General features: G+C 39.7%; 1 protein-coding gene and 1 long non-coding RNA gene across 3 annotated transcripts in view; one reads left to right on the top strand and one right to left on the bottom strand.

The window, feature by feature from the left end:
* The window catches only part of LOC125163312 (uncharacterized), a 47,161-nt gene extending 44,160 nt beyond the window's left edge, over window positions 1-3,001 (bottom strand). The window contains exons 1-2 of the long non-coding RNA XR_007151395.1: window positions 2,703-3,001; window positions 1,010-1,119 (exon numbers count right to left, since the gene is read on the bottom strand). This is a non-coding gene — a long non-coding RNA (uncharacterized LOC125163312). The remainder of the gene's footprint in view (window positions 1-1,009; window positions 1,120-2,702) is intronic.
* Window positions 3,002-3,213: 212 nt separating this feature from the next.
* Window positions 3,214-22,860, top strand: part of PINX1 (PIN2 (TERF1) interacting telomerase inhibitor 1) — an 88,309-nt gene continuing 68,662 nt past the window's right edge. The window contains exons 1-4 of one of the 2 annotated variants that reach the window (XM_047857063.1): window positions 3,214-3,353; window positions 9,571-9,680; window positions 11,347-11,439; window positions 13,248-13,326. In XM_047857063.1, coding sequence (XP_047713019.1) covers window positions 3,335-3,353; window positions 9,571-9,680; window positions 11,347-11,439; window positions 13,248-13,326 — 301 coding nt within the window. In that variant the 5' untranslated portion in view covers window positions 3,214-3,334. Of the gene's footprint in view, window positions 3,354-7,531; window positions 7,681-9,570; window positions 9,681-11,346; window positions 11,440-13,247; window positions 13,327-22,860 lie in introns of those variants that run through there. The other variant, XM_047857064.1, reaches the window with a different exon arrangement.

Here is a 22,860-nt window from a genome sequence, read left to right as displayed (position 1 = left end):
TAAAGTAATCTGCCCAAGATACACAGAAGGTTACCAACGCTAGTAAGTGACAGAGCTAAGATTTGAACCCAGAAAGTGTGGCTTCAGAATCCTAGCTCTCTGGGGTGCCTGGGTGGCTCAGTCGGTTGAGCGTCCGACTTTGGCTCAGGTCATGATCTCACGGCTTGAGTTCAAGCCCCATGTCAGGCTCTGTGCTGACAGCTCAGAGCCTGGAGCCTGCTTCTGATTCTGTGTCTCCCTCTCTCTCTGCCCCTAACCCACTCACATTCTGTCTCTGTCTCTCTCAAAAATAAATAAACATCAAAAAAAAAAAAAGAATCCTAGATCTCAAATATTATGATATTATAGTCCCTTTAATGTTCATATCACTGACTTATGCTTTTCTGATTAAAGTAATTTTCTGAAAGTCTTTCAGATGGAAATAATCTCAGTGATAATTCTTTTTTCATAGATTGGATCAGTGTTATAAAAAGAGGTCATTTCAAGATGACTTTCTCAAGATCACACTCCAAGCTGGTAGCAGAATTTAGGCCCTGTAATATTTTCTGACTGCTTTTTTCTTCCTCCATTGTTATCAGCCTGGTGCCTCTTAGGACTGGGCTAAGTTTAACTGGCAAGATTCAGTTCTATTTCTTTTACAGATAAAAATTTTAGTGATACATCTGATATATAAAGATGTAGTACAGCATATGAGAATTCCTTTTTGTGATTGTACAGAATGTGTAACTAGCTTTTGTAATTGTATGTATGTGGAGTGTGTGTGTGTGGGGGGGGTGTTGACTGAGATTTGCCAGAGTTAAAGAAAAGAAGTAGCAATCATCTATCTCTGACATTGGTCTTTGCTTGCCTGAAGGTGGGGGACTATGTCAGATGACTTATCCAAGTAACTTCTAGGTTCAGTTCTTTCGTATATTGAAAGCATTTGTTACCTAAAGGTATTCTTCGCAAAGTACTTTTCTTGAACAGAAAAAAAAAAAAAGGTATATTTTAACCCTGCATTCATTCATACCTTTGGTTGTTTAATGGCCTGCTGCACAAAGGAAGGTCTGTGGATCATCGGCACCCACATCCTTGGAAGCTTGTTAGAAGCGCAGAATTTCTGGTCCTATCCCAGACCTGCTGAATGAGAAACTGCATTTTAATAAGATCCTCAGATGATTCACATGCACATTAAAGGTTGAGAAGCACTGCTCTGAGAGGGTCTGCCAAGAAAGAGACTGAAGAATAAGACTGAATGTCTTATACTGATGTGTCTTATTTTTATTTATTTTTAAATTTTTTAATGTTTTTATTTATTTTTGAGAGAGAGTGCACGCATGACTGGGGCAGGGGCAGAGAGACAGGGAGACACAGAATCCAAAGCAGGCTCTAGGCTCTGAGCTGTCAGCACAGAGCCTGACGTGGGCTCGAACTGTGAACTGCAAGATCATGATCTGAGCTGAAGTTGGACGTTTAACCGAATGAGCCACCCAGGTGCCCCTGAATCACCTTGTTCTTAAAAGTACAGTATCCACTCCCAACTGACAATTTAAAAATACACATAGGGTTCTATATACATTTTTTAAAGCCCAAACTTAACAATAGTTTTTTCCCATTATAATGTGCACTCTGGAACTTGGCCTTTATCATAATCATCTCTGTATGCACATAGACACCTAGCAGAATAGTTTGAGTACGGTAGGGGCCGTTTTGTGAATTTTAACTGAAGTGTCTCAGTCTCCAGGGGAGTTCTAATGAAATTCTGGCAAGGAGACTGTCAGACAGAGAGGAGGGACATGTGACTCTCCGCAAATTTCAGGTGACTATATAGATAGAAGGCTTTCTTCTCATGAGTAGAACATAAAGAGAGCATCCTAGGTGCCAAGAGAAGCTGTATGAAGGACTAGATTCCTGTTCTAGATGAAGTTTCCCTTTAACTAGGGGTCTAGACCATCAAGGTAAACTTACCTAGTTTCATAAACATTAGAAAAAAGAAATACAAAAGAATAGTTGCTGCTAGCAGTGAATACCCAGGAACCGAGGGGAAAGAGGAGAGGCAAAATCAATGTAACTTTGATAACTAAGTCAGGGAGTACATAAGTTGTGACGCAGAAAACAGGAGTAAAGTAGGGAGTTGGACTTGCTCCAAATGAGAAAGGCAGGATCACCCAAGTCTTTGGATAATTAGCTGATCTGTTTGATAAGACAGGAGGAGATAGAAGGTAGTTACATGAGAGTGGACAATAGTGAATTGATCAGGAAGTCAGCATTTTCAAGCACCACATACGTTGGTATACGATTGCAGGAAGATAATTTTGTCTCTTTGATGTCAGAAACATTGAGACAGAAGTTTGCATCACTGCTGGTGTGGTCTAGGTCAAAACTAAACTCAGATTGTTGAGTGTGGCAGTGAATAGTAAGGAATGGTTGTGCCTTGTGACTTGGTGAGCTGCCTTTCCTGGAGATGTTCAGTCAGAGACAAAAAGGAATCCTATAAAAGGGACTGCATTTGGACGAATGCAGGATAGACTAATGGTTTCCATGGTTTGTTTCAACTCCACCATTTCTTGCGTCTATGACATCTCTATGAGGATTATATATTGAAAAAAACTATTAGTCTTGTTGAAGACATCATGTTAAAGACAGACAACATTTTAGCCACGTTTAGTTATCTTATTAACTTGGGATCCCACAGATAGATTCGTAGTTATGTGTCTACTTACCTATCTACCTCAGAAGGCAGAGGTGGGACACCATACTGCAAAGTCCTCCCCTCCAGGTGAGTTTGTCAAACTCCTCATACACACCGTTTTAATAATACTGGCCGCCCTAAGAACTATTGTTTACATGTTTCTTTTCCTCAGGAGATTCTGAGCGGAGGGCAGAGTTCATGTTTTACTTCCAGAAACCACCACTCTTGGCATTTAGTTATTAATATTGAGAGTGACACAGGTAACCCTATTGAGCGCTTGCTCTGTGGCAGACGCTTTTAGAAGCGTTTACACGTAGGCAATCATTTAGTTCAGGAACTTGCTCAGGCGAATAAACCCACACCCTCCCCTCCACCTGCTTTAGACCCGGAGACCTCTGACCTCTCCCCCTGGGTGTCCGCAAGCCCGCACCTTCCGGAATATACTCTCCCCGGCCCGCCCCTCCCCCAGAAGGCCCGCGTCCCGCCCACTCGCCGCCACGTGGTTGAGGGCCGGTCGCGGCCCACTGACGTCACCAGCAGGCGCCTCGGCCGCTGCAGTCCACCTGGTTTGCGAGTCTGGTGGTTGCAACTTCTCCGCGAGCCGGCTGCTTGGTCGCCGCCACCTCTCAGGTCCGGAGGCTCGTGGCGTCACAGGCTCTCGACATGTCAATGCTGGCTGAGCGTGAGTGGAGGGAGCGAGGGTGAAGTTTCCAGGTGACGCGCCCGGCCAGACCAAGTGGTGCGGGGTGCGGGTCTCCGGCGCGCAGCGGGGCGGGTTATGCCAGGGGACTGGGTAACCCCGGTTCGGTTCGCCCTGCCTGCCGCAGAGATTTCCCGGCGCAGCCTTCCCCAGGTTAGCTACTGGTCGGTTAGTGAAAGAGACTGCCAGTGTCCACGTGGGACTTTGTCCTCAAGCTCAGATCTGGGCACGCGCGCGGTGTGCTCGAATGGGAGCCAGAACGCCGATCGTAGGAACCCTGACTTGGTCTTTCACTTCGCCGGCCCTCAGCTTCTTCTGGTTAAAAAGAGGCGGCTGGGCCAGCAGAATCTCTTCAGGCAGTGAAATCCCGTTCTCGAAGGTTTATTGAACCCAGAAAAAGAAAAGCAAAGGGGTTAAAAGCGTCAAACGCAGGAAGTTAGCCTTTTTTAGGGGATGCAGGGCTAATGAGTGATTCTAAGTAAGACTGGCTTAGTTGGGCTTAGTTGGAAATGTTAACATTCTTGTGTGACAGGAGTGTTGGCTGTAACGCCGCGTCCTGCTTCAGTTTGCTTCTGACACCACCACTTTGTGAAGTTCATCAATTCCCTTCCTCTGGAGAGGCTATTTGACTTCTGAGCGGTATCTGTAGCTAAGGTTTCCTGCCACCAGATGGCAGTCGTGCTTTGGCCATGAAAAGATGGCCCATAACTTTTTGGAAGTGTATAGTGAGCAATGAACAGAAACCGCTTGAACAGACCTACAGCAACCACATAGGATTCTGTGAAATAAATGTTATCAGCATCCTCTTATCTAAGAAGGTGGAAAAATGGGAGCACAAAACGCAAGGAGTAAACAGTTTTACAGGGAGTTCCAGTTTTACAGGGGCTGAAATTGAGGTGCAGAGGAAAATAATTTGCCCCGAGTCACTGAGCTAGAAAGTGACAAATTTGATCTAGTTATCTCGTATCTTAACTTTTTTGTCACTAGGACCAGCAGTTTTCTATTGTTTTTAAATAGGGACTTACAGAAAAGAGTATTTTCTAGACTGTGACTCTGTAGGCTGTTTCTTCATTTGTAAAACTAGGGCTGCTAAGATCTTTTCTGGTTTTAATATTTTCTGATGTATGCTTAATACAGCATGCACGTTGGCCCTGGCTCTGCTGTTCATTTATGTCTCTTTCCATCATCAGTTTCTGTGGGACTATTTTTTTTAATTTTTTTTTAATGTTTATTTATTTTTGGGACAGGGAGAGACAGAGCAGGAATGGGGGAGGGTCAGAGAGAGAGGGAGACACAGAATCGGAAACAGGCTCCAGGCTCTGAGCTGTCAGCCCAGAGCCCTCCGCGGGGCTCGAACTCAGGGACCGCGAGATCATGACCTAAGCTGAAGTCGGACGCTTAACCGACTGAGCCACCCCGGCGCCCCTCTGTGGGACTATTAAAAACTACTTTTATTATCTTCATTACTAGGTTGGCTTAAAAAAAAAAAATCAATGAAGTGGTGAATGTGAAAACATTTCAAAGTATGAAATGCTTGCTGTAGATGCATGAAATACTGTCTGTAGACATCAGTAATTCAAGTTGCATGATTACAAGGGAATATTTTGAGTTCTTCTCTCCCCACCATGACTCCAAATTTTCAAATCTTTTGTTTTTTTTAATGCTTATTTATTTTTGAGACAAGAGTTGTGAGCGGGGGAGGGCCAGAGAGAGAGGGAGACACAGAATCCCAGCAGGCTCAGGCTCTGAGCTGTCAGCACATACCCCAGTGCTCAAACCCAAGAACTGTGAGATCATGACCTGAGCTGAAGTGAGATGCTTAACTGATTGAGCCACCCAGGCACCCCAAATTTTCAAATCTTTGGCATAATATTATATTTTGTGTTATCTTTTAAAATAACTTGCTAAGTATAGTTTGTGGCATCTTTTGTGATTAGATATTTAGGACTGATGTTCTCATTTTAGAAGTAAGAAAATAGAAGCAAAGAAAAGCCCCATACTCATAATTTCACTGCCTAGCAATTCTATTTTCTGTTAGTTTATAAAATTGGGGTGATTCTTAATTCTGTAGGTACAGTTTTGGTTTTTCCCCCACTTAACATTAGTGAACATTTTCAATTCATTAAGCACATGCTATTTCCTCTGTTTTCCCTTGCCATATATACTATATTTTGTTTTATATTTTACTCTATTTTTAAAATCTAGTAGTTTTCTTTGTGTTTCTCAAATATATTTTTTATTTATTATTTCCGTAATTATCAAGTGTTATTTTATTGGGTCTCCTTTGTGTAAGACAAAAAATCTAGCTTACCGAAACTTCCCCCTATGTAAGACAAGAATTTAATTTATTGATCTCACTTCCTAGTCTTTATCATTTGAAGTTTTAGACCTGGATTTTTATCAAGATATTACTCTTTTCTTAGATTCTTTCCTTTTCGAGACAATTTTTGATACTTCTAGTCATATTTATAGTCAAATCACACTATAGTTAATGGATTTTAGTTAATGGATTAAGATTTTTATACTGCAGTTTCTTTAACTTTGAATATGTCTTGAATAATTTTTTAATAGGAATACATGGTACATGGATGGTATATTTTGAGCTCTTGAATATCTGAAAGTGTCCTTTGAAAAAGAAAAAAAAGACAAAACTTCTGTCCCTGGCTTTTGGGACTCAGCACACCTTTCAGAGTAAGCTGAATCCTGGCATAAGTCATGTGGCCAGTCATGTGCCTGGCATTAGGCATGGAGTAATTGAAAAGTGAATAGAATTGAGAGTCTAGAAATACACCGTTATATTTATACTCAATTGATTTTCAAGAGTGCCAAGACAATTCAATGGGGAAGGAATAGTTTTTTCAAAGAACGGTGCTCAAGCAACTGCATGTTCACAAGCAAAAGAATGAAGTTGTACTCTTATTTAGCATGTATATAAAAATTAATTCAAAATTAATTATATTTAATCATATTTAAATATAATTATTTTGGCATGATGAAAATATTCTTTAAGTGGGTAATGGTGATGGTACTACTCCATGAATATACTAAAAACCAATGAATACTACACTTTAAATGGGTGAATTTTATGGTTTGTGAATTATATCTCAACAAAACTACTTAAAGATTAAATAGTTGGAAAATATATTTGGATATTTATATAATCTAGAGTCAAATAAGGCCTTTCTAATGTTACCTAGGTAAAAAATATAGCAAAAAAATGATTTATATGCTTGATTATAAATTATTTTTTATAATTTCTCTATTAAAAATGCTATTAAACTTTGCTTCAACAGAAAAAAAAAAAGAAAAGGGTTATTTATTGGGGTTACCCCCAAAATGCCTTGATAGAACCATCTAAAGTTGGAACTCCAAATAGGAGGAGTCTGGCTAGCGGATGGCAGAACACATCATCCTAAATAGTGATTCTGCAGATTCAGGGTACTCAACCCTGAGGCCCAGTGCTCCAGACTCCCAGAAGGAAAGCCAAGTATTCAGTATAAACCATATTGTTTTTATTAACAATTAGGCATAGTGAGCCACTCACCAATGCCGAGAATGCTTGGAACCCTCCTGAAAGCCAGGTTCCCAGCCAAGGTGCCAACCTTGTAAGCAAGCCTTTCGAAGGTTAGTAGTGAGGCCTGCTATGTTCTCTTCTGCACACAGGGTTAACAAAGTTGACATCTAAGCGCAGAATGATTGTGGAATAAGAATAACAAAGCACATGTAAAAGTTGATCCAATCTGAACAGACCAGTGACAGTCTTTTCCTTGCCAGGATTTCCCAAACCTGGAAATTCTACAGCACTAGAGCCCGAAAAGCCTTCCAGTGAAGTAGGGTTCGGATCAAATAAATTTGGGAAACATAGCATGCCTGCTTTGCCCTTAGAGGATCTACACATCTGCATATGAAATGTTCTGGGAAAGTCTCTAATATGGGACACTATTAAATTTTGTTTCACACAGTGTTGCTCTATTTTATTTTAATGGGAAGCTCCCCTGATTTAACATCCTCACTGGGGAACCCTGCCCTACCCCTTTATTTGAGGATACCTGACATTTCTGCAAGGAAGAGGAACTGACCTTGGTGATCTTTTGTATAAGCCTTATTACAGTCTGCTGTGTATGTGTATGTAACATAAAGTGTTGGAGTTCTTATTGCATAAGGTGGGTTCATTCATTCTCAGAAATGTCTTTTTCATATAAGCCCCAGTTAGAATCCCTGGCAGGCACAGCTGTGGAGAGACATGAACGCTGACACATACCAGTAAGCAGCCTTACAAAGAGAACATGGCTAAGAAGGCTCATATCTGGTATGTTGTTCATTAGCAGAGGCAATGTTATTCTCTGTATTTACTAAGATAGGTAAAGTGATAACTTAGTCATGGTTAATATTTTGGGGTCACCTTTTTCTTGCAAAACTGTAGATTTGAGCCCAACTTGTTTTGCTTTTCTGCATGCTTATAAAAAGTTTACTTTTGTTTGGATGTGTGTAGTTTTGGGTCCCTTTATTGATTTTACGTGTTATACAGTAAGCCTCTCACTGGAGGTTGTATTATTTTTAAATTATGTTGTGAAGATGTGAGGGCGATCTGGCTGTAACATCTGTCACCGCATCGATTGCCAGGGTCAATTTGGCTGACCTGGCTGGTTAGGCGGGTGTCCCCTTCCCCACTGCTCTATGTGTGTCCCTCCCGAAGCTGCACAATAGGTTGAAGAGGGTGACCTTCTGCTTTAGAAAAGGGATAGAGGAGGACTGTTCTTCTGTCAAGGGTATACTAGTAGCTGTGCTCCCCTTCTAGAACCTTCAACCCAAGGTCCGTTTGTAGAACGTAGGGTAATCAAGCTTCCAAGACTCTAGACACGTCCAAATGAGGTGCAGCATGTGACACTCTGCCTTCCTTGAAAGAGGAGGGGATGCAGGGAGTTAAGAGACTGCCAAGCATAAGGCTGTTGTTGATAGTGATATACTGTGCTTTGATTGCTGCAGTAGGTGAACAATAAGCACACTTGACCTCCAAATTTCTCAATTGGCCACAATTTACTTTAGGGCTTCGTGTTCTTGTTCTGTGAACTTTTTGAGGTTCTATATCTCTGCAGCAATTTTCCATAAAACTATACTGATAAATTTGAGTTCCCAACGGTCAATTATTTGTATGCATTAAAAAATACTTAATACGAAGAGATTCAAAGCAGTTCCCTTAATTATGTTCTTTCCTTCCTTCATTCCTTTCCTCTTGTCTCCTTTTTTGTTCTTTCTTTTGAATTCACTCATACATTCATTCACATATTTCCTGAGTGCCTGCTGTGGGCATAGTGTTTTCTACTTCTTGCAATGAACCATGAAAAAGAATAGCACACAAATGTAAGCTGTAAGGAGGTGATGGTCTCATAGGAAACATAAGAGAAGGATATTAGTAGTCATAATACAGAAGAATGTGTGTTCAATGCCAGAAAAGAAGCAGATAGTTTATTTTGGAAATTCAGAGAAGGGGTCATGGGTCTCTAGGGCATTTCAGTAATAAGGGATGACATCAAAACTATGTGTAGATCACATGTGTGGAGGGTACAGTTGACTCTCTCCAAGATCATAATGACCATTATATATTGTGGATTAAGAATATAAGCTTTGATGTCAGTAGGCCCTTGCTTTGTATAGAGGCTCTGATATTTGTTTGGGGCATTAGGTACATTTCTTTCTCTAAGCCTCAGATTTCCTCATCTGAAAAATGGAGGTAAGAATTTCCATCCTTATTGGGTTACTGTGCAAATTGAATACAATATATGGATAACGTTTGGTACATCACGTATGGCACCGGAAGCTGTAGTGGCTGATGCTGCTGGTGGTGATGATGACACTGGTGTTGACAAGTGCTTACAGTTGCTGCCTTTAGCTGAGTGTGGAAGGCCAACTGATGGTATATCATGTATTTCTATTTGTCACATTTGGAGGGAACACTGTTATTTTTATCTTAGGCCAGTTTGTATATTGAGAATATAGCAGTTACTGGGAAAACCAGGGTAAGTGATCCAATCTGATGATATTTCATTGAATGCTGAATGTGATATCTGTATCTAATAAAACATATTGTTTGTCATATTTTATGCAAATATGTGTGTACGTATTAGGTTTTGTGTGTATTTGTGTAGTGTTTTCCGGGTTTAAAAGATAAATTGCTGATGAGATACTTTGTCATTTGCAGGTCGGCGGAAGCAGAAGTGGGCTGTGGATCCGAGAAACACTGCCTGGAGCAATGATGATTCCAAGTTTGGCCAGAGGATGCTGGAGAAGATGGGGTGGTCTAAAGGAAAGGTATGTTGGAGAAGAGCAAAAGAAATTGGAGCCATGCATAAAGGCAAATCAGGAGAATGCATCTTTCTTAGGACACTGGGAGAAATTTGTGTTTTTGATTAGTAAGTGATTTTGGAGACATAACTAAATTGTCATGATAAAATTAGAATTGAACATAAAGGTCAGTTCTCTTCGTTTATCATTTAAATTGCTGTGATTAGCATCTTTCATAGATTGTGCCTTTTAATTAGCTGCACTTGGAATCATACTTAGCCATCAGTGTTTTTATATTGCTAAGAGTAATATTTTGTTCCCCTTTATAGCTCAGAATATACATTTTCCCATTTTCCTCACACTATTTATTCCTGGCTGAAATGGGTTTCTGGTGATACTTTTGTATTTAAATCGTTCTTGTGATGGCCTTTAATGATCTTGTTCCCAATCCAGTGGATCCTTTTTTATTCTCACGTTACTCAATCCCTTAGCAGCATTGGACATACTGGACTATTCTTGCAATACTTGTGTCTTGGCTTCCACAGTACTGCTCTCCCCCCTGTTTTTCCTTCTACCGCATTGGCCACTCCTAAGTATGTTGCTGGCTCTTCCTCCTCCAGCCTTTTGAGCTCTGGAGCTCCTCAGCCCCAGGCCTTTTCTGTATTCTGAAAGGTGAGCTCTTTGATTCCATACCATACTTTGAATGGTCTAAATTCTGAGAATTATCTGGTCCAGATCTGTCCTCTGAGCTTCAGGTTTGTAAATTCACCAGCCTGCTTGACATTTCCACTTGAGTGAGCATCTCAACTTTATAATTTTTATTATAAAATTCTTGATACCCACCTTCCAGTCTTTTCCGTCTCAAGTTTTCCCCATTTTTGTAAATAGTCTTGCTTGGTTCCTCTACCTCTCTCACTTCTCGCATCGCCAGTCATTATTCCTCTCTATCCGGGGCCCCATCCTGGTCCACACACCATCACTGCTTGCCCTCTCAGCTGCTTCCCTCCCTCCTTTTCTTCCTCTGGGCCGTTTGCCAAACAATAGCCAGAATATCTTTTGAAATACAGAAATTAGATCATGGCATTCCCTTGCTTAAAAGTTCAGTGGCTTCCCATCGTTTTAAAAAATTAAATCCAAATTTCTACTGTAATGTCTAGGGTCCTGTGAGGTCTATCCCCTTTATTTTATCTTATTTTCTCTCTATCCACTCACCTAGAGCCACCCTGGTTGCCTTTTAGTTTCCTCAGTACAGCAGCCTCTCTGAGACACCTTACAAATGAGTGTTGATTGATTTAGGGACTTGGGGTCTCCTTTCTCCACTCTCTCAGTGTTGTTTTGTAAAATTATGTAATGGAGAGAGCCATAGATTTGTAATATCTCCAATGGGATTCCATTAGTTTGGTAATAGTACTCTGATTTCGAGCATCACAAAAGGCATGTTCTGCATAGTGTGTACATGGGCCGTGAAATAGGTCTCAGGTTGAAGAGTTAGCATTCATTATTGTAAGTGCATCCTTGGTATTACAGACATACTTTGTAAGAATCCATTAGACTGTATCCTCTCTGAGGATAAGGATAGTGCCTCACTCCTGGATATTTCATAATTAGTCGAATAGTTGATGAAGGAAGAAAGATGTGATCTCTCTTTATACTTGATAAAAATACTAACTCTCTTTGTGCTTGACCTCCACAGGGTTTAGGGGCTCAGGAGCAAGGAGCCACAGATCATATTAAAGTTCAAGTTAAAAATAACCACCTGGGACTTGGAGCTACAATCAATAATGAAGTGAGCAACAGTGTGTTTGCTGGGGGTTTTCCTTGCATGATTGGCTTTTTTTTTTTTTTTTGTAAATACACATATTTCATCAAATTGATGAGGTTTTCACTATGCACGTGTGTATCTTCCATGCTGTGGTTGACTAAAGAGCCCATAACTAAGCAGGCTTTTCGCCACACACCATGCCTTCACCTTGCCTTATGGGATTCTTTACTTGATTATGTCTAAGAGATCTGAATTAGTTTTGTTCCTAAACTTTGAAAAAAATATTCTTTTTATAGAAATATTCATTTCAGTATAGAAAGGAATTTTTATCTTTATCTTTTTTCTAATATTTGCTTATACTATTAAAAGTTAGTGGCATTTAACTTCGGAGAGAAATTAAGTTTTTTCTGCAAGAAAGTGGTGACCTTTTCCTGTCCTTTTGTCTATTTTTTAATTTCATTTTTTAACATTTATTTATTTTTGAGAGAGACCAAGTGTGGGCGGAAGAGGGGCAGAGAGAGAGGGAGAGACAGTGTCCGAAGCAGGCTACAGGCTGTGAGCTGTCAGCACAGAGCCCCATGCTGGACTCGAACCCACGAACTGTGAGATCATGACTTGAGCCCAAGTCGAACGTTTAACCGACTGAGCCAACCAGGCGCCTCCCTTTTGTCTGTTTCCGACTATTGGTATATAGCAGTTGAATTTATTCACGTTTCTTCTTAAATACTGGTGCTTTGAAAATATAACACCGTAATTAAAAATTAATGGCCTATTGTGCTTTTCATTTTCACTATTACTATTGTGTCTATGTTTTAAGTGTATAAGTATATATAAGTGTATAAGTATTCAGTATTACTATAGTGTCTGAGCTGAAAACTTTGTTCTTAAATTTTTACAGCCAACAGAATCTGATAGGAAATCTGGAGAACTACTTATTATTTTGGAGAAATACACCAAATTATTTTGATTTGATATACTGAGTACTGGACTAGAAATAGTAATTGCGCTGAGTGATAGAATAGAGCAGCTAAAATTTTTCGGACTAACAGCTAAAATTTTAAACCACTAAAGAGTTTATATGAGGTTGGTGTTGAAGGTAGTTGTTAAAAGATAGATGTATAGATACACTTAATTTTTAGGAGAAGCATTGCCCAGTAACCCTATTTTTAACATGCCTTAACCTTCAGCATTCTTAAAAAAGTGTGTATAAGGCAAATTTCTGCATTGATACTTGCTTCCCACTGGTTAGATTGTTTCGGAGATGCCCATTCCCTTTTAAAGTCAGATTATTTTTGTTACAATGAACATATTAGCACCACTTCATGAAGGTGCCGACTGGGGGAAATTGGAGTCTTTCTTACTCCTTCCTCAGTGTGGTTTTGTAAATTGGGGGTCAATGCAAGCATGTAGAATTGGGCAAAGTATTTTAAGTTCACATGAGCACAAAAGAGAGCCCTGAACTCTGTCACTGCTTTTTTCCTTTGACCCACATAATATTTCCATAATGAGGTAATGATTTTATTTTGCTTTATTTTAATATTTAGCACGCAGGTTGCCTGTTGATTATTTGATTATAAGTGGACTGTTGATAAGTTATCCACATTTGAAATCAGGACTCAGGCTTCATATAAGCCCATTTTTAATACTGGCACAGATAAATTACATTTTAAATTTATATTATTTCTTCATTCAAATTTATGTCATAATATTTTGATGAAACATTTAAAGTTTCACATTAACCACTAGATTTCCTTGATTCCAAAATAAATCTATCTCAACTGGTGCAAGTAAACTGTAAGCTTACCTTTATTTGATTTTTTGGGTATTTTCAGGATAACTGGATCGCTCATCAGGATGATTTTAACCAGCTTCTGGCTGAGCTGAACACTTGCCATGGGCAAGAAACAGCAGGTAGGGGAAACCTTTGCTTTGTTGTCCATTGGATCTATAGAAGACACGTCTCAGTTTAAATTTTTTTACCAACTCTTTTTACTATAAGCATTATATATCTGAAAGTTAATTGACTGAAGTTATTACAGATAGGCATTTCTGTTTACATTTTAATGGTGCTCTCCCCATCAAAAGCAAACACTTTTTTCCCAGTAATAGTTTGAGAATGGCAAGATAAATCTGTTCAGTTCACAATCTCAAATAGTAAAGTGACCTTTCTGGGGATCCTTGAGTGTGACTAAAAACATGTTTTTAAAATATAAAGCAAAAACAAATATGTGTACAAAGCAAGAAATATCAAGTGGGACCACAAACCAGCAGCCAGCAAAGGCTTAGTAGAAAAGCCTTTTTTGTGTTGATACTACTTAGTGAAATTTGTTTTACCTTTGAAGGTATATAAGAGATTCAGAATGCTCAGGTAAAGTAAAATTTGTTACAAGGGGCTCAGTACTAGAAATTGTATACCTAAGGTATAGGAACTGGAAATGAAACAGTTGAATATTGGCATTCCATATTAACAGAAAAATAGTACTGTTAAGGGGACATGGATGGTATAGTCCTCAGACTTTTGGGCCTTTGGTCTAATTTTAGAGTTTAAAGGAAGTTTTTTTTGTCACGTGGCTATTTGGAAAGCAAGGACATGATGTCAGCTAATTCTTGAAGAAATCTAGACTGTTAGCTCTTTGGCAAACAGTTTTTTTAAAAGAATAGTGGTAAAATACACATAAGAAAATTAACAATTTAACCGTTTTTAAGTGTACAGAGCAGGGACATTAGGTACATTCATACTGTTGTGCAACCATCACACCATCTATCTGTAAAACACTTCATCTCGTAAAACTGAAACGGTGTCCCCATTCAATACTTACTCCCCATTCTTCTCTCTCTCAAGCCCTTGGTAGCCACCATTCTACTTTCTGTCTCTGAATTTGACTACTCTAGGTACCTCATATAAGTGGGATGATAAGGTATCTGTCCTTCTGTGTCCAGATCATTTCACTGAACAGAATGTCCATGTTATACCATTTCCAGGCATTCGGTTTTGTATCATTCCTTCCTTTTAAGGCTCAGTAGTGTTTCATTGTATGTACATACCACATTTTGCTTATCATTCACTCATCCATCAGTGGACACTTGGGTTGTCTCATGGTAATTCTAAGTTTTTGAAGAACTGCCACAGTATTTTCTGTAATGGCTACACCATTTTACATTCACAACAGCGCACATGACTTCCAGTTTCTCCGTATGCTTGCCAACACTGGTTATTTTCTAGGTTTTTTGGTTTTTTTGATAGGAGACATCCTGATGGGTGTGAGGGGATATCTCATAGGCTTTTGATTTGCATTTCTCTAGTGATTAGTCATGTCTGACATCTTTTCATATACTTGGCTGTTTTTATGTCTTCTTTGGAAATACGTCTTCAATTCTTCAATTCCTTTGCCCCTTTCTGAATTGTTTTGTTGTTGTTGATGATGATGAGTTATATTCTGCAAACATTTTTGTAAGGAATTTCTTTCTGTTTCCTGTCATTATGTTTGGCATACACTGAACTGTCAAAAGATGTTTGTTAAATTGGAAGAGGAAAAACTTTGTGGAATTAAAAATCAACCAAGTTCAGCAAACATTTATTGAGCTGTGTACTGAGTTAGACTTGAGGATATGTAGATGTATGAGACAGTCCCTGCTTAAGAGTTAGCTAGAGGATATGCTGGTAATTGGTAAAATTATAGGGCAAATTCAACTCTGGGAAGATTTATTGCAGTACTGCTTATAGGACTGAGCCCAAAAGCATGAAGGGAAAGGTGCTGTGTTTGTGTTTTCCCCAATTCCTTGTTAGAATCTATAACTTGGACAGTTTTCTTATCCATGGGATAACTATCAGAACTATCCTAATAGTTCTGTATAAAAAGATATATGGTCCTAATAAAAAAGATGCCAGTTTGTTAGCCAGAGAAAAACATAAGGAAAATGTTTTGTGAAAACACCAACTGGACTGGTATCAGGAAATGCGGGATATATGCAGTAGTAAATCTCAAGGACATTTAACCCTTACTAATTATAAACAAAAACATCTTTACATTCAGGGTTTTAGTTGAAATCAGTAGAACCACATATATGAATGTAAACATCATCATCTAAGACTTGCAGGTTTTGACTGAAGAGTAATAGAGTGTCATGGTTTAGAGATGAACACTAAACCATGTGCCCAGATTGACAGCTCTACTTGTGTGACCTTGACCTTGAGTACATTACTGAACATCTCTGTACCTTGGTTTCCTTTTTGGTGAAATGCAGATAATAGTACCATCCTTAGAAGGTTGTTGTGAGAATTAGGTATATTAATATAACTAAAGCACGTTGAACACTGCCTAACCTATAGTAAGTACTCAATAAGTATTAGCTGCTATAATCTTTATGATTGTTGTTATTTGTAGAGATAGAACTCCATAGTAGAATATTTCCTCCTGATTACTTTTAGTAATTAGAATATAGTGCCACCAAGAAAGTGTGTTACTTTTCAGGTGGATAGATTTGGGCTCATTACTGAGACTGTTCCTAAGTGTCATTAATGAAATCAAAGGCAATAATGTGCTTTCTCCCCAGATTAAAAAAAAAAAAAAAAGAATGCTCTTAAGATAATGAATATTATAAATAGCCTCACTTGTTGGCAGCTAGATATAAATAAAATTTGAAATCTTTGTATGACTGATGGATGATCTGCAATTATTATAAGGTAAAAAAAGATGAAAACCCATATATATGGCATGAGTTTGTAGGAAAATATAGAGAGGAAATACATGTGTGTGTGCTTGGGTATGCATCAGTGGTTTTCAACTGAGGGCAGTGTCTGGAGACATTTTTGTTTGTCACAACTGGAGGTGCTTCCGGTGACTGGTAGATAGAGGCCAGGGATGCTGTTTAATATCCTACAGTGCACAGGATAGCCCCCGATAACAAAGAATTATCTGGCCCCAAATATTAGTGGTGCTGAGGTTGATATACATAGAGTAGCTCCAGAATATCTATTCTGTACATATTTTATATACATAAAATATCTGTGGAAAAATACGGAAGAAACTGGTAAGAGTGATTGTGTCTGGGAAGGGAGCTGAGTGGCTGGGAAACAGGGATGAGAGGAAATTGAGCATGTAGCATGTGCTATAGTCCTTTTGTACCTTCATGGCTTTGTACCACGTGTGTTTTGTCCTACTCAAAAAATTGTTTAAAAATTAAGTTTAGAGGCGCCTGGGTGGCTCAGTCGGTTAGGCGTCTGACTTCAGCTCAGGTCACGATCTCGCGGTCTGGGAGTTCGAGCCCCGCGTCGGGCTCTGGGCTGATGGCTCAGAACCTGGAGCCTGCTTCCGGTTCTGTGTCTCCCTCTCTCTCTGCCCCTCCCCCATTCATGCTCTGTCTCTCTCTGTCTCAAAAATAAATAAACGTTAAAAAAAAAATTTTGTTTTAAATAAAAAAAAAATTAAGTTTAAAACTGTTTCTTGAGTCCATTTCCCTCATTTACGGCCACTTCTCCCTCATTTACGGCCACTTCTGATGCTTCTGCTCTCCTTTGCCACAGAACTCGAATTTTCTATATAAATTGATTTCAGTTCTGTTCTCTCTTTTTAAAAACTTAACATGGATTGAGTCAGTCTCAGACAGTCTGTTTAGCTGCTCTGCCTCTCTTTCGCCTCTTCTAGACTTGGCAGACACTCACTGTGTGGGGTGGGGAACCCGAAACATCACACTCACTTCTCTGGATTTTCTTAGTCTTAACTGGGACTGTGTAATTCTCTGCTTTGCTCCACTATAATATCTTGGAGTCATTCCCCCCCTGCCCCCCAATATTTTGTTGCGGTTTTCTTAGTAAGAGAGACCATTGAAATGAGCCAGTTCACCATTACTGGAAGCAGGACTCTGGCTATAATTTTTTTTTTTTTTTTTAAATAAACCTTAGTGAGGTATAATTTACATATATACAGTGTACCCATTTTTGAGAGTACAGTTCCATGAGTTTTGACAAATGAATATACCTCTAATATATAATATCGTAATAACCATGATAAATTTTCATTATTATAAAAAATTATCTTGGGTCACTTCCGAGTCAGCCCCCTGCCACTCTCCCCCCACCCCTCACTTCATTCTCTGGCCCCATACAACCACTGATCTCTCTATATAGACTGGTTTTGTATTTTCTTTTCTGCCTGGCTTGTTTTTCTCAGCACAAGTCATCCATGTTGTGTTTTATCCATGGAGATTTATCCATGTTACGTTTATCAGTAACTCATTTCATTCCTGAATAGTATGCCATTGTATGCGTATGCCATAATTGTTTATCTGTTCACCTGCTGATGGACATTTGGGTTGTTTCCAGTTTTTGCCTACTATACCCAGAGCTGCTGTGAACATTTCTGTGCACATCTTCGTATGGACATACGTTTTCATTTCAGCGAGAGCCCTGTGCTCCCTTCCTTGTGCTATGTCCAGAAATTGCCTCTTGACAGAAATCCAGGGCAGTCCTTGAGCTCACGTCCTTTGTTGCCCCTCTGTCAAGGATGACAGTCCTATGCTGCCTGTCATCAGTATCTCATGAGTTGTTTCATATCTTTTGTTTTCCCATTGTTTATAGTAGAGGGGCGTGCCCCATGGCAGTTACCTTTTGTGGGCAGAAGACAGGGAGTCTTCCTGCCGTCTCTTCTAAACCCCTGTCAGTCAGACTTTGCCTCACTGCTCCACAGAATCTGCCCTTGCCAAAGTCACCAGTGACTTCCATGTTAGCAAATCCAGTGGGTATTTAAAAAAATTTTTTTTAGAGGGAGAGAGGGAGAAAGAATCTCAAGCAGGTTCCATGCCCAGCATGGAGCTTGACATGGGGCTTGATCTCAATGACTCTAAGATCATGACCTGAGCCAAAATCAGGAGTCGGACACCTTACTGACTGAGCCACCCAGGCATCCCTCCAGTGGGCATTTTTTAATCCTCATCTTACCTCGCCCATGACATAGATGTTCACTGCTTCTTGAAGCACTCATTTTCCTTGGCTTCTCAGACCCCACCATCTCCTGGTTTTCTTCCTGCTTCACCGGCCACTCCTCCTTAATCTCTGTTGCATTTTTCTTATCCCGGGCTTATCATGTCTGGGGCCCAGCAGTTCAGTCCTAGGACTGCCTTCATCTGTTACCTACACCAATTGTTTATTACATCATGGCCGGATGTAACAACATGGCTGGGATGTTTAGTGACAACGGCCAGATTGCTCGCTATGGTGTCACCCTCTCTCCTAAATTCCAGACTTGTATTGAACTCCCAACTCAGTATTCCTCATTTGGGGTGTCATCAGCTATCAACCTCTCACACTTAACGTGTTCAAACTCCAGTTCTGACTACTTCCCCACACCTACCCTCAGACGGTTTTATCCAATGTCTTTCCTATTTCAGTTGATGTCCGTTCCATCCTTCTAGTTATTCAAACTCAACACCTGTGTCCACTAGGAAATGTTGTTCGTTCTGCCTTCAGAATATATCCACACTCTGACTGCTTCCTGCCACCTGCACTATATCCAGTATGATCTGAGCAATCATTTTTTCTTGTCTAGATTTATAACAGCTTCTAAAGCTGGTTTTCTTGTCCATGGCACTACTGAAGTTTTAGCCTAGATAATTCTTTGCTGTGAGGCAGGTCCTGTGCAAATAGAATGATTAAGCAGCATCCCTGGCCTCTATCCACTAAATGCCACTGGCACCTCTCCCACCCGCCCAGTTGTGGCAACCACAGGTATCTGCACATATTGCCAGATGTCCTTTGAGCAAAATACCCCTGGTTGAGAGCACTGTTCTCAGTTGATCTTTCTTCATCCGTCCGTGGTCTTCTGCATAACAGAGTGATTCTTTCAGAGTTTAAGTCTGTGCTATTCTGCTTTCCTGCTCAAAGCTCCCCACCCCCCACCCCTGCCACTGTTTCCTCCTTTTCATTCAGAACAAAAGCCAAAGCCCTTTCAGTGGACTTGCAGCCATATATAATATGGACCTTTTCTCTTTCTGACCTCATCTCCTGCCACCCCTCTTCTTATTCCATCCTAGTCACTGACCCCTGTGCCAGTTTGTGAATACATCAGGCATCCTCCTGCCTTAGGATTTTGCACTAGATGCTCTGTCTCTCTAGAACACTCTTTCCCCCAGTTAGCTTCTATGCATTTTCTTAGCAAGGTCCACACTTACTGCCAGTTTAAAATTGCTTCTGTTTTTGGAAGCCAATTGGAAATTGGTAAGAAATAGCAGTATATGGATATTAGTTAGAAATATGAAGGAACTAAAACCCAGGAGAACCAACTAAGAATGGAGAGAGATGGGGCAGGGAATTTGCTGTGTTGTTTTTTTAGCTTTGTTGAGATACAATTCACATGGCATATAATTTACCTATTTATAATGTATAGTTCAATGGCTTTTAATATATTCACAGAGTTTTCACCAGAACCAATTTTAAAACATTTCATTACCCCTAAAAGAAACTCTACCCGGTGGCAGTCATCCCCTATGACCCCCATACCCACCCTAGGTAACTGCTGATTTATTTTCTGTCTCTAAACATTTGCCTATTCTGTACATCTCGTGTAAATGGAATCTTACAACATGTGGTCTTTTGTCACTGGTTTCCTTCACTGAGCATAACGTTTTCAAGGTTCATCTTTGTTGTAATACGTATCAGTACTTTATTCCTTTTTGTTGCCCAGTAATACTCCGTTGTAGAAATATACCATGGTGTATCCATTCATTAGTTAATGGGCATTTGTGTTTCTTCCACTTTTTGGTCTGTTATGAATAATGCAGCTGTGAACACTATCAGTTTTTCTATGGCCTGTATTTTCATTTTTCTTGGGTATAGACATAGAGTGAAATTGCTGGGTGGTATGGTTACCGTATGTTTAACTTGACTTGAGTAACCACCACCCTCTTTTCCAAAACAGCTACACTATTTGACATTCCTACCAGCAGTGTATGAGGATTTTAATTTCTCTTTATCTTTGCCAGCACTTGTTAGTATCTGTCTTTTTTATTATAGCCATGCTAGTGGCTATAAAGTAACATCTACATGTGGTTTGATTTGCATGTCCATGTCGGCTAATGATGTTGACCATTTTTCATGTGATTATTGTCCATTTTTGTCTTCTTTGGAGAAATAGCTACTCAGGCCTTTGCCCAATGTTTAGTTGGGTTGTGTGTCTTTATTCTTGTTTAGTAAACTTTTTAATATTTTCCAGTACCAGTCCCTTATCAGATACATGATTTGCGAATATTTTCTCCAGTTCTGTGGGTTGTCTTTTCACTTTCCTGATAGTACTGTTTGAAGACTAAGGATACAGAAATAAGTTAAAAGACTCATCCCATTGTCTGAAGAAACTTAAAATCTAGTGCAAAAGAAAGAAATGAAATAAATACCAAAATAATTTGATCCTCCAACTTTTTCAGTTCCTGAATAGTTGAGAGAGAGTAGCAAAGCTTTGGATGGTGAGGGTCTTCTTTGAAAATTTATCCTTATCTCTTTGTTTTCTAAGCTTTTTATTTCCTATCAGGTATCGCTAAGTTTGTATTACTGATGACTGTGTCTGGTTTCTAGCACACCTAGGCTTGGATACTAAGTGTGCTATTGGGTTGTTGTTTTTTTTTTTTTTTTTAATGTTTATTTATTTTGAGAGAGAGCGTGCAAGCAGGGGAGAGGCAGAGAAAGAGAGAGAGAGATTCCTAAGGAGACTCTGCACTGTCAGCATGGAGCCTGACACAGAGCCTGATCCACGAACTGTGAGATCTGACCTGAGCCAAAATCACGAGATGGATGCTTAACCTACTGAGCCACCGAGGTGCCCCCTATTGGGTGTAATGACAAAGTGGACCCAGCTGAAGAAAGTCTAGAAAATAGACTAGAAAACAGCGACCCAGAATGCAGCTGTGAAAGAGGAAAAGCTGGGAAATACGAAACAGAAGTTTAAAGTGAGAAGACCAGCAGCACAAAGAAGAGAGAAAATGGGACAGAGGCAGTGTTTAAGGGGATAAGGGCTGAAGATGGTCTAGAATTAGTGATAAATCCACAGATTCAAAAAATTTAATGAATCCAAGCAGATTACATTTAAAGAAATCTTCACTTACAAACATAATAGCAGGTGTAACTGTGTAACAGTGTAGCAGAACGCCATACACACACGTAAACACACACACACACACACACACACACACACACACACACACACACATTCACAGAGAGGAGACTCTTAATGCAGCCAGAGAAGATACACTGATTATCTGCAAAGAAGCAGCAGTTATAAATGAAAGCAGAGTTCTTAACAGTGGAACCCAAAAGACATTGGAGTAATATATTGAGGGAAATATAACTGGCAACCTAGAATTTTACCCCCAGCAAATAAATTTTTCATGAAAGTAGATGGAAAAAGTTTTCAGATAAAGCTTTACCACCAGTAGGCCTTTGATAAAGGAAATTTTAAAGGATGTATTTCAGTCAGGAGGAAAGAATACTTATCATCTGCAGTATCCCCAAACTGGCGGTAACCCAACTGTCCATCAGCAAAAGACTGGATAAGTAAACTGCTATATGTTTGTAAATGCAAAGAAATGAAGTATGGTTACATGCAAGACTAGAGAGCAGGGGTTGGTAAGCTTTTTCTGTAGAGGGCCACATAGAAATAATTTGCAGAGCATAGCGTCTCTGTTACAACCACTCAACTTGACTATTGGACTGTAAAATCAGCAACAAACAATATATAAACAAATGGATGTGACTGTGTTCTCCTTAAATGTTATTTACAAAAACAGGTGGCAGATCGGAGTTGGCCTGCAGGCTATTATTTATTCCCTGGTGTGGAAGAATTTCATTAACTTCATGTTGACAGAAAAAAATGAGACACAAAGATAACATCCAGTATGATTCCACTTGTATAAAAATTGAGAGGGCAGGTGAAAATCTGATATTTAGGTGCCATACTTGGGTGGTCAAGTTATTTTAAAATACAAAGAAGTGATTACTATGTTAAGACAATAGTGATTACTTTGGGGGAGAGGCAAGGAGTTGGCATTGAGAAGGGGCTCACAGGGAACTTTTGGGGTGATATTAGTGTTCTGTTTTTTTTTTTTCTTGGTTAGCAATTACATAGGTTATTTGTGAACATTATGTTATATGTACTTTCTGTGGCTGTTACTCTCCCACCCTCCCGAAAGTAAATGGTTCAAAACCAAAACCAAAAGCAAGAGGAAGAGTGATTATCACAAAACTGAGGATAATGATTACAATTAGGACAGTGGTGTTCAACTGGGCGTGATTTTGCCCCTCGCGGGACATGTGGCAATGTCTGGAGAGAATTTTGGCAATTTTCACAGCTGGGGAGATGTTAATTCTATCTAGTGGGTAGAGGCCAGACAGCTAAACATCCTACAGTGCACAGCACAGCCATGCCCCTCCGTCCCCGAACAAATAATTACTCACCCCAAAAT

The sequence above is a fragment of the Prionailurus viverrinus genome, chromosome B1, assembly GCF_022837055.1.
Source record: "Prionailurus viverrinus isolate Anna chromosome B1, UM_Priviv_1.0, whole genome shotgun sequence".
NCBI lineage: Eukaryota > Metazoa > Chordata > Mammalia > Carnivora > Felidae > Prionailurus > Prionailurus viverrinus.
Note: the sequence above shows the minus strand (reverse complement) of the source record. Positions and strands in the feature narration are given on the sequence as shown.